Source organism: Eptatretus burgeri, chromosome 11 (genome assembly GCF_056783735.1).
Source record: "Eptatretus burgeri isolate ZD-2024b chromosome 11, Ebu_testis_v1, whole genome shotgun sequence".
Classification (NCBI taxonomy): domain Eukaryota; kingdom Metazoa; phylum Chordata; class Myxini; order Myxiniformes; family Myxinidae; genus Eptatretus; species Eptatretus burgeri.
Window position 1 is genome coordinate 24,574,716 of NC_140971.1, and position 11,082 is coordinate 24,585,797.

Genomic DNA, 11,082 nt, shown 5'->3' on the forward strand with positions numbered 1-11,082 from the left:
CAATGTGTGTGCTATCCCTCTGATTGACGTTAAACTGGGTGTCCTGTCTACCGACATTAGTTGGTGAATGTTAAAGATACCCACGGTTTCCTTCGCGAAGAATAGGTCAGCTATCGCCAGCACCATGGCCAAATTCCTGCCTGAAGGCAATGGAGCTGGGAGGGCAATGACATGCCATCTAGTATAACATTTGCTCAGGAAGCTGCTTTGGTGGCACCGACACTCTGTGACAGAGTATGTTCAATATTTTAAAAGGACAGAGCACAAGCATATAGAGAGAAAGGGGAGAGACAGGAGGGTGAGAGAGAGAGAGAGAGAGGAGAGGGGGGTAAGGGAGAGAGGAGAGCGGAGGAAAAAGAGGAGTGGTGGAGAAGAGAGGAGGGGGAGAGAGGAGAGAGGAGAGAGGAGAGAGGAGAGAGGAGAGAGGAGAGAGGAGAGAGGAGAGAGGAGAGAGGAGAGAGGAGAGAGGAGAGAGGAGAGAGGAGAGAGGAGAGAGAATAGAGATGCAATGGGAGAGGGGACAGTGATGGAAGGGAGGGAGAAATTTCCTTTTGCATCCATCCTGTCCACCACATCCCATCCAACCCCAGTGTTTGTCCAAGTCTCCCTCCATTTCATCCTTAAACTCTGCTGTTGATGTCCTACCTTCCAACTACTGTTCCTTTTTGGCTTGTTGCGTTGTGATCCATTCAGTGTTCTAGTTATTCCATGAGCCTTGACTGTACACAAATTTTATTTCCCAAGCAGGATATTTTGCCCTCTTTTTCGACAAATTGAACCTCTGCCACCCAATGTTGCACCCTAATTTTGTGGTGGGTGGTATAAGTAGTTCTGAGCTTTGGCTCTGAGTGAAAGCAAGAATACAACAAAATTAACCTTTTTAAAGTCCATGCAATAATTTAAATTGATAGATTAACTTAAACTTTTCCTGTCTGGGTACTTTTGCTTGCTTTCGATTTTTTTGAGGAAACAGTCTCAGGTTCCAGCACCATACATCACACAAACGGGATCCTTATTCAACATGGCGAAAGGGCCAGGGTACAGTCAGCTGAGCGTCCTTCTCTACTGAGAAAACAACAGTGCTTGAAGACCATCCCTTCTCTGATGATGCCACATCAAAAGCAGGAAATACAATGACCGCAGCTCCCCACCACACGATATTGATATTGGCTTTACATCCACCTGTATGGAGCACCCTTTACATGCCTGTCTCCTTAAGCCTAATAATTACGTGAAAAGCAGTAGAGAAACAGGCATTGAGGTTGCCATTTATCGTTTTTCACCGCAGACGATGTCAACCACACAACCCAGTCATTGAAAATTAAAGGCACAATGCATCTTCTGTAGTATTAATCAAGGAAATGACTGACCCTACTCTGAGAGCCAACAACATAGTGGCGTGCGTGCCTTGACATATGAAATTCCTCCTACAGGAACTAGATACGTATGTCTATATGTTCTTGAAGTTTTCTATCCATTGGAACAACATTCGTGGAGTTGCAGCTTTGCTAATCCTACAATTAATTTGCAATTGGTCACTGGCTTGGACACCAATACAATTTTATATTGCAGACCCTTGGCATCAAAAAGCTACATATATCGAACAAACCGTTTCAAACGGAGCACCTCACTGACATCAGAGCATTTAAATTGCATCAGACATGGCCGTAAATGCAAATTGTTGCTCCCAGCTTGCTGGCTCGATGACGGAAGACACGATTGGCATTTTTGCTCTCTCCAACCATACCCCCATCTCCTGCGTTGATGACCTATACTTCAGCCCTCCATCATGCCAAGTCATTAAACATCATGTACTGGAACTAAGTAGTGGGCTCAATGTGCTGAATGAGTTTCAATGTGGTAAGAGTTGAAATTACATCACATCGAATTTGCAAAAATGTCCGAAATACTAAAAACGTGCTTTTTTAACCACACCGTCCCTGTTCAAAGTGATCTACAAAAAGAACTCTCAGATTGTCATTGAGTACCAACAAGTCATTTCAGATTCAGAAACTATTCAGCGACACTATATCCAAAATTTGAGGAGTTCCTCGATCATGGTCACAAAAATCGATTTCTAATTCCCTTTTGCATTGTGGGCCCACAACCTATTACAGTATTACACATTGGCTAATGATCATACATGCCCTTGAATTCCGTTCTAATGTTTGATGTTCCCAGTACTTTATCCCACACACTTTTGTGTCATTCATTAAACCCTTCCAACAAAACAAACTTTTCTTTTGAAAGACCTACTCTGTGTGAGAGGCAATGTGGGTTAGTTAGCGTCCACAAATGAGCACTAGTAGATGAGATACCCAGCTTAACTTCCCTTGCAAAAAAAGGCAACGCCTTATCTACATTGTACTAGGATGAATGTTTGTAGCCAGATACTACTCTGTTGATGATTGATTGAATAACACATTTAATACCACACTCCCAAAACATCCTCTGCAAATATTAAAGTTTCAAAGATGCCAAAATTCCTTAAATTATGAGCCAAACCCACATGGGCCTTTGTTTTATCTGTTTTGATTTGAACAAGAGTGGAGATTATTTTTATAAGGATGTTCTGAAGAATGCAATAATCCATATTTTATTTGTGCAGAATATCAAATAGCATTTAATCACCCTTACTTTAAGTTGTCTGGACATTGCTGCAATGGTACTTCCCAAATATCGAACAAGTAGGGAAAGGATCACTCTTCAAGTAATGGGAAAAGCTTATAAAACAATATACTGTAATTCAAGAGTTGGAAGTTTAAGATTAACTTGACCACATGTTCGAGCTAAAACCCATTTAATATTTTGTTTTTATTTATAAATGAAAAGCAATCTACCTAATAATACTCCAAATAAGTTGAAAACAGAATCACTTAACTAAAACTAGAACGGCACCCGGTCGAGCGCACACCTCCGCCAGGCTGAACAGTTCATGATTTTTTATCTCACTGATAGGCCGGATCTGGATCCGGATCTTCACCAAAATCGAATCGGCTAGTTCTTGTCAGTGTGACCACTCCTCATTTTCATAGATGCCAAGGTGAGCCAATGAAAAAAGCCAAGAATTCACAAGGTTTCGGAAGAGCGATGATAATAGAAAACCTATAGAAAACCAAGACGCCAAGGTGAACAATGAATAGCCAAGATCTTGTGAAAAAAGCCAAGGAGTGGTCACACTGTTTCTTGTCCCTTAATCAACTCACCCACCAAGTTTCGTCTGAATCGGTCCATAACATTTTGAGATATCGTGCTACACATCATTTTTGGCCCTATCTCTCAATGGTGAAGAATAAGTTCAAAAATCTAGTTTCCGGATCTTCACTAAAATCTAATCAGTTCATCCTTGTCACACACCCAACCAGTCCACGAATTTTCATCTGAATTCGTCGATAATTTTTTGAGATCACAGACAAACAGACATAAACAGACAGGTGAAAACATAACATCCGACACTGAAATAAGATAAAATACGTGACATTAAAATAATTTTCAAGGGATTCTTGCCATGGCCAAAGCACATTAAACCATCATCATATTCATGTTCTTTAATGTTATATGGGGAATTTCAAAATGTGCCATGTAGCTTGTGAAGGTAGAAAAAGAAAAAGTTAATTACTGAAACAAAAGAGTTGAAAAACAGCAAATATTGTGGGGAAATGACAAATAAAGTGTTAATACAGTCTATAACTATCGGGATTGGTGCAAACGCAAAAGCACGCAGAATCACTCTATACAATACACTTGCGTTCATAATAAATATATGGATCCTAATGTGGACGGCTAAATACCGGTGGAGATTGAAACACTAATGCCAATTGGAGATGTGTTGTAATCACAAATGCAATGCAAAATAACATGATTGGACTATTGAACTATTTTTCCGTCTCAGCAGCAGTTCCTGCAGATGGGGCAACTTCATTTCTTTGGATTTCCTCGAATTTAAGACTGCTGCGTATGGAAAGAGCAATGATGACTCAATATATTGGTGTTAACCATAGAAGTTGCCACTATTTAAAGCGAGGGCGGTGATGTATTGACCAAAGAACAACCAGGCTGTCCTTAGTGCTGCAGTGAGTTTTCAGAACTTGTCGGCCTTTTCTTTTTGCTGTTTCACCAATGGCTTTCAGACACACCATATTACTGGTAAGTGTTTCTCCCGTCCTCATATTTGCCGAAATATGAGATATTCGGAGCCACTGAAAAGCATTTTGTAAAGATAAGTCGAGTATTATGATGACCTAAGTTCCGATAATAATAGTTGAAGGGGTTTGTTACATGACAGATTATTTAATGATTATTTTATGAATGAGTTTCCTGTCTGCAATGTGGACATTAAAGATGCCATGGTATATTTGACAAAAGTGGGACTTTCACCCAATGTGTGTCTTGGTCACATTGCCAATCCCTGCACAGCTAGGGCATAGGGTTGACAACAATACCTCATTAGTAACCTTATTAGTGGATATCCACTGTGATAGCCCCATAAATGGTGATCTTTCAATGGAAATTATATAAAATCTGGTCATTAAAAGATTTCATACATTTGTGAATGCAGTATTTGCACGGATGGAGAGCTCAAATAAGTGATGCAGCTGACTTTACGTCTTCTCGTATTACTGCCATATTATTTGTAAATTACAACGTTGTCTTGCTCATTGCGGTTGTAATGTCAAACATCATAATCTTTGCTGTTATGTTTGTCATGGTAACCATAGTTTAATGGAAGGCATGGATCCACCATTGGCTATTGCACTTTGAGTCTTTAGTCTTGAGTTTAAGATTGAAAATCCTACAATTAATATGCAATTGGTCACTGGCTTGAACTCCAATACAAATTTTTATTACGAACCTTCGGCACTAAAAAACTATATATAATATATATATATATATATATATATATATATATATATATATATATATATATATATATATATATATATAGATATATAATCAAACAAACAGTTTCAAATGGAGCAGCACCTCGTCACCATTAGATCATTTAAATTGCATTGGAAGCAGCAATAAATGTGAATTGTCACTCCCAGCTTGCTGGCTCAATGACAGAAGACGCTATTTGCATTTTTGCCACCGTCATCCCTACCGCGTTTGGAATCCCGTGTGGACACGGACGGACAACTTGCTCAAACTGATAAATGTTTTAAATGCCAAAAATGAGCCAAGTGAGATTTGAAATTTGTTTTTTGCTTCTAAGTTTCTTTGCCAAATACTCTTCTCATTACATAAAATGAGTATGTGACAAACTGCACTGAGATACCCGTCCATGTTTATTTATTTTCTTTTATTATGATCGTCTATCAGTCTTAAAAGCGGGGATTACATGAACGAAAGAAAGGATAAATGAACAGATTTTCAAAACCAACGTTAAACTTGCACATACATAAGCACATCTCCTGAACTTCCTAGCTTTCTTTCTCAATTCCACTTCATTTTAAAAATGCAGTTACTGTAAATATTCCAGAACTTCTGATTCTTCTATTCATTCAGGAGACCTGTTCAGAATACCGTCATTGTTCTTCCAAAAAATTTGTGCCATTTGCCTTCATAAGTTTTCATTACACTACGTCTGTCAGGAAACTTCCCTAATTAACATTCAACTAAAATTGTTACATCTTGACTTATTTGTCACTCCTGTATTATGGTTCTATGTGTTTGAGTGTCATAGTAACTAAATTAGTCATATTATCCATGGTTGCTCCATTAGTGGTTGCTGAACTTATTGAATGGCTGAGATAAAAACTGCAGGGACTTCACTTTGGTGGTTTCTCCTCAATGCAGGAAAAATGAAAAAAAAAAAAGACTTTAAATATTATTGATGCTTTATTTATCAGCCAAACAGTTGCTTTGTCATTAAATGAGTCTTTAGCTTAGTGGAGGTGCATGTTCTTTATTACAAATGAGATATGGAAATTTGGACTGTGATTTTTTAAAAATTGTGTGTATGTATATATATATATATATATATATATATATATATATATATATATATATATATATATATATATATAATATATATTATATCTATATATATGTATGTGTGTATATATATATATATATATATATATATATATATATATATATATATATATATATATATATATATCTGTATGTATATATCTGTATGTATATATATATCTGTATGTATGTATTTGTGCAGTTACTTATAACTGTCCCCTCTTATTTCCAGTTGATCGTGGGACTCTTGCTTATTCTGGCTGAGCTTGAAGCAAGGGAGTACCATCATCGAGGAAGGAAGCAGAAAAGATCTATCACCGAAAAGAACAAATTATGTGTGCATCTGGAGTTGCCTCAAAGAGAGACGAACCCAAAGTATTCATGGAATGTTGAAGACATCAACCTCCGTTCTTTGTCTCCCTGGAATTACAGGTACAAACTGACTTGTCATCTCGCCAAGTGAAAGTAAATCTTCCAAGTCCAGATGCTGCAAACTAAAAAGCAAGTCATATTTCCTTTGCAGTTCACGAAGTCGAGGAAATTATCACAATTTAAGAAAATCAATGCACAGAAAAACCAACAACATATAAATATATCGTTTGGAAATATTTCTTCAAAAAATAAGTTAACCCACCACCTCCCAGCAATTAGGAACCTCATAATTGCATTTGTTAAATTATGCAAGTGAATTGTTTTTCAATTAATGCCTAAACACATGTCCAATCGATAGATCAGGTAACAATTTCCAAGGCTGAACTCCATATGTTTGAGAAGGAAATTCTCGGTGAGACAAGAAGTGTCCCTTTAGAGAGGAGAAAAGTTTTCTTGAAATTGAAATTTGGGTTTTCTTACTCAGTGCTTCAACAAATAGGGACTTTTATAGCAGAGAATAAAACAGTTCAGCAGGAGCATTTATTAATAGGGTTATTGTCAGGGACCAAGTCAACAAACAAAAACAAAACACCTTGAAGAATATTGAAATTAGTGGTGCCGTACTTGGTGTTTTTAGTTTTCTAGTGAGAGTATCGACACATGTTATACTTTCCCAAAGCATGTCATGTGATCTGTACCAGGCAGGGAGTGCAATGCCCCAAACAAGCGGGCATTTAGAATGAGACTTTGTAAGAAATTTGAAAATGAAAAAAAAAAAATGGCAAGAGCTGTTTGCCACAGTGTACATCAGCACTTGACCTCCAACTACCGACACGGCAAATAGCAAATCAAAATAGAGAAATTTACCACCCAAATCTTTGTGTCATTGTTAATATTATTATTATTATTATTATTTGGAAAATTGCAGGAAAAGCAGCACAAGTTAATATGCATGTGACACAGGATAATTATTTAATAAATTCAGGACTAACTCTTGTGATGCTGTCCCCTGTTCCGCAGTAAGAGTTACAAAAAGAACCGCACACCCCAGATGCTGTGGAATGCCACCTGCTCCAGAGAGCACTGCTTGGGCCATCGTTTCAACTCGGTTCCCATTGTGCATTATACACAGGTCCTCTACAGACACGGGAAGCACTTGTACTTGAGCACCGAACCCCTTGTGGTGGGGTGTACGTGTGTCGAGCCACGCCGCATTTTGCAAAAACGCTCCGTCTCTATGTAGTGATGGTGCTTCTTTGGAGACGTTCAGTCAAGGCCTTTAAACTGCAACAGCTCCTTTACTCCCAAAGCCTTAGATAGAACCATCTACGTAAGGTTGTTGCTGCACTTTTAAGGTCTTCATTAAAAAAAACAGAAAAAAAGGAAGTGTTAAATCTGATCTTATTTCTGCCTGCAGGTCTCCACTATCAATTGGATCAAGGTAAAAGCCGATGAGACTGTTTTAACTTATGAGCAATGCACTTAATCAGGCATTTATTTAATTTAGTTGTTTGAGAAAAGTGTAACTGAAAGGACAATGCTAGTTTTAACATGAGATATTTTTCTTACCTGAAGATAATATCAGTCCACAGCTTAATATACAGCATAGACAGAATTAAGGGGAAATGGTTTGGGAAATAAAAGGAAGGATTAATTATTATTAGGTGAGTCACTGGAAAATCAGCAAATTTGTGTGTGCTAAAACAATACCGGCTCTTTATCGTCGTGGCGTTAAAAAAAGAAAAAATACAGACTCGGTGGTATAATGGTTAGAGCATCTGTTCCGCTCTGAGTCTGGGAGGTCAGTGGTTTAAACCTCGTCCGAGGCATAGAAAAAGACTTTTTAAAATGGTACGTGTTGCTTCCTTGCTTGATGCTCAGGAATGAAAAAGGATAGAGCATGGACAAACAACCATACGTTGGCAACGATTGTACAGGCTTGATGGGCCTCGTGGCCTCCTTCTGCATGGAAGCTTCTGATAAGGGAACTCGTATTTATTTATTTATTGTGCCAATTTATAATTAACTGCGCATTTCGTGTCCTCACCTGATCCAAAAATTTGGGACAATGGTACTTCTCTTGACACCACCGCATTCAAAACAGCCATTATATCTGCACGTTCTCCACGATTCAGAATGGGTGGAAAGGTTCGTGAATTGGCTCCATCTGGACATATCACATATGCCAAAAAAAATGGAGGAATATTTGGAACACTCTATATATATATATATATATATATATATATATATATATATATATATATATATATATATATATATATATATATATATATATATATATATATATATATATCTCTCTCTTACATTCATTTCTTTTCCTCCTATTTTTTTCTTTATTGTTTTTTTATTTTTTCTCCCATTCCCATCACCAGATTTCGACTTTTTGCAATGAGATTTGTTTTTGTCTTAAATTTAGTCCTTTTTAATTGAATAGTGCTCTTCCGCTCACAATTTATAAACTTTATACGTTTTCCACTTTTTCAAATCCATTGTAATAATGATTTATATTGAAAATGTGCACGTGAGCAATCGTAATTAATCAATCTCCTCATTTTTGTCTCAATCTCAACTGTCACGTGTGCAATCCTCCTTGTATTTCATTCCTCAATACGCCTTCCTTCATTTTATTAATTATAATTATTCTCGATTCCCACCCCCTCCTTTCTCTGAAAGCTCTGTGGAGGTGCTCACTGGATGGTGCACAGGTGTAATGCCATTGCCTTTGAGGTGTCTCGTCTGAATTTGATTCCCCACCTGATTATACAAACTGTTCCATTGGGTCTTCGCAGGCAGACAAACAAATTGCACAATGCCTCGGATGGACGTAAAACTGGTTGTCCCATCTGCTAACATTAGACGGTAGTCGTTAAACATCCTACGCTGTCTTTCATGAAGAGGAGGTGAGTTATCACCGGCACCCTCAACAAGCTACACTCCTGCCACCTTTAATCGAGTGGCAGGCCTGAACAGCTGGTTCGTGAAAGACTTGGACAAAAAACGTTTTCAAACTGTTTGTTTGTTCCTGCGCGGATGAACAGTCCGTTATTTATTTCCGTATTTATGTGTCAAAGTTACGGAACGCATGCCTGATGATGCAATGGTGACTATGTAATAGTGAATGAATCGAGTATAGCATTTCTATGCTGTAATTATATGTATTATACAATGTGTACAATGTCAGGACAGCATTCCCTGTATGTTTCGTTCAGGTTTTTTATGACAACTTCTTTATTGCAACTAACGCTGTGCTTGCTTATTCAGCGTTATATCTTTCATCCAACCACAGACTTGAGTGCAGAAGTATTATCTAATATTTCATTGTAATACACTGAAAATAAAAAAAATTACAATAATCATCAGTGACCACTGAAATGCTTTCCTGTGTTTATTTTTTACCTCTGCCAGCCACCAAAGGTGAAGGAGGTTATGTTTTCACCCCTGTCTGTTTGTTTGTCTGCTTGTCTGTCTGGCTGTGTGCAGGATATCTCAAGATGTGGACAGGTTCGGATGAAATTTTGTGGACAAGTTGGGTGTGTGACAAGGACGAACTGATTAGATTTTGGTGAAGATCCGGATCCGGATCCGACTACTGGAATTTATTTAGTGATTCTTCACTGTTGAGAGATGATAGGGCGAAACAGATATATACCACGATATCTCAAAAGGTTGTGGACGGATTCGGACGAACATGGTGGACATGTTGGGTGTGTCACAAGGACGAATTGATTCAATTTTGGTGAAGATCCGAATCCAGATCTGGATACAACAATTATTAAATTTTTAAAGTGATTCTTCACCATTGAGGGATAGGACCAAAAATGATATAGTACTGTGTCTAGCATGATATTTCAAAAATGTGTTGGGCCCGATATGTTCTCGTGGATCAGACATTACGTGGTGGAGGTATGCGCTCCACCGAGTGCCCTTTTAGTTTTATTGTACCCGACGAAGCCTCGTGGTTCAGCAAAACCTTCCGATGCTTATATTTTTGGTTACATCAATGTCTTTTGTGTTAATCCCTTTTCATCTTATTCATGTCGGGTAGTGGAAGATTAGTACTAAGCCTTAAGCCTAGTGTTGGCTTCACGATTAAGTTGCTTGCTTAAGTTATTTGGGTCTTGAGTTCAAGCCCCTGTCATACCGTTGACATAACATGAAGTGGGTTGATTCAGCTTGTCATCCTTCTGAGGCTGGCAAGTAATGGGGGCATTGCATCAGCAGCACAGCTGCACCCCCAGTAAATGATGCAGCCAAGCAATCACAGGCTGCGTATGAATAAATGAATGAAAAATCATTCTTGAGTGATGCTTGGTGAGTGACACCAGCACTCAGTGGAGTGCACAACTTCCACCAGGCTGAACAGTTAACATTTTGTATGCCACAGATAGGCCGGATACGATTCCGGACCTTAACCAAAATGGAATCGGCTTGTCCTTGTGACATAATCAACTCATCCACCTCGTTTTGTCACAAGTTGGCCACAACTTTTATAGATCTTGAGCTATGTATCGTTTTTGGCTCCATATCTTAATGCTGAAGAATCACCTGAAAAATTCTCGTGTCCAGATCTGGATTCGGATCTTCACCAAAATTAAGCCTTGCTGTTCTTGGACAGTCACCTACACACGCAAAAAAATTTTCAGAAAGATTGCTTGAAAACTGTAGCCAAAGATCGTGTGAAAAACAGACAAACGGACAAACAGACAGACAGAC

General features: G+C 38.3%; 1 protein-coding gene across 1 annotated transcript; it reads left to right on the forward strand.

Annotated features, from left to right (window-relative positions):
• The first annotated feature begins 3,869 nt into the window (after nucleotides 1-3,869).
• Nucleotides 3,870-8,557, forward strand: LOC147016675 (interleukin-17A-like). The gene is made up of 3 exons (XM_085847917.1): nucleotides 3,870-4,146; nucleotides 6,209-6,408; nucleotides 7,369-8,557. The coding sequence occupies exons 1-3, from the start codon at nucleotides 4,120-4,122 to the stop codon at nucleotides 7,589-7,591; spliced, it is 450 nt and encodes a 149-aa protein (XP_085704043.1). The 5' UTR covers nucleotides 3,870-4,119; the 3' UTR covers nucleotides 7,592-8,557.
• Nucleotides 8,558-11,082: the final 2,525 nt, after the last annotated feature.

Bases quoted from the DNA above. Each gene is read 5' to 3' on its own strand.
- LOC147016675 (XM_085847917.1), top strand. From the start codon at position 4,120: ATGGCTTTCAGACACACCATATTACTG. The intron at 4,147-6,208 runs GTAAGTGTTTCT...TCTTATTTCCAG, and splicing joins TCAGACACACCATATTACTG to TTGATCGTGGGACTCTTGCT. The intron at 6,409-7,368 runs GTACAAACTGAC...CCTGTTCCGCAG, and splicing joins TTGTCTCCCTGGAATTACAG to TAAGAGTTACAAAAAGAACC.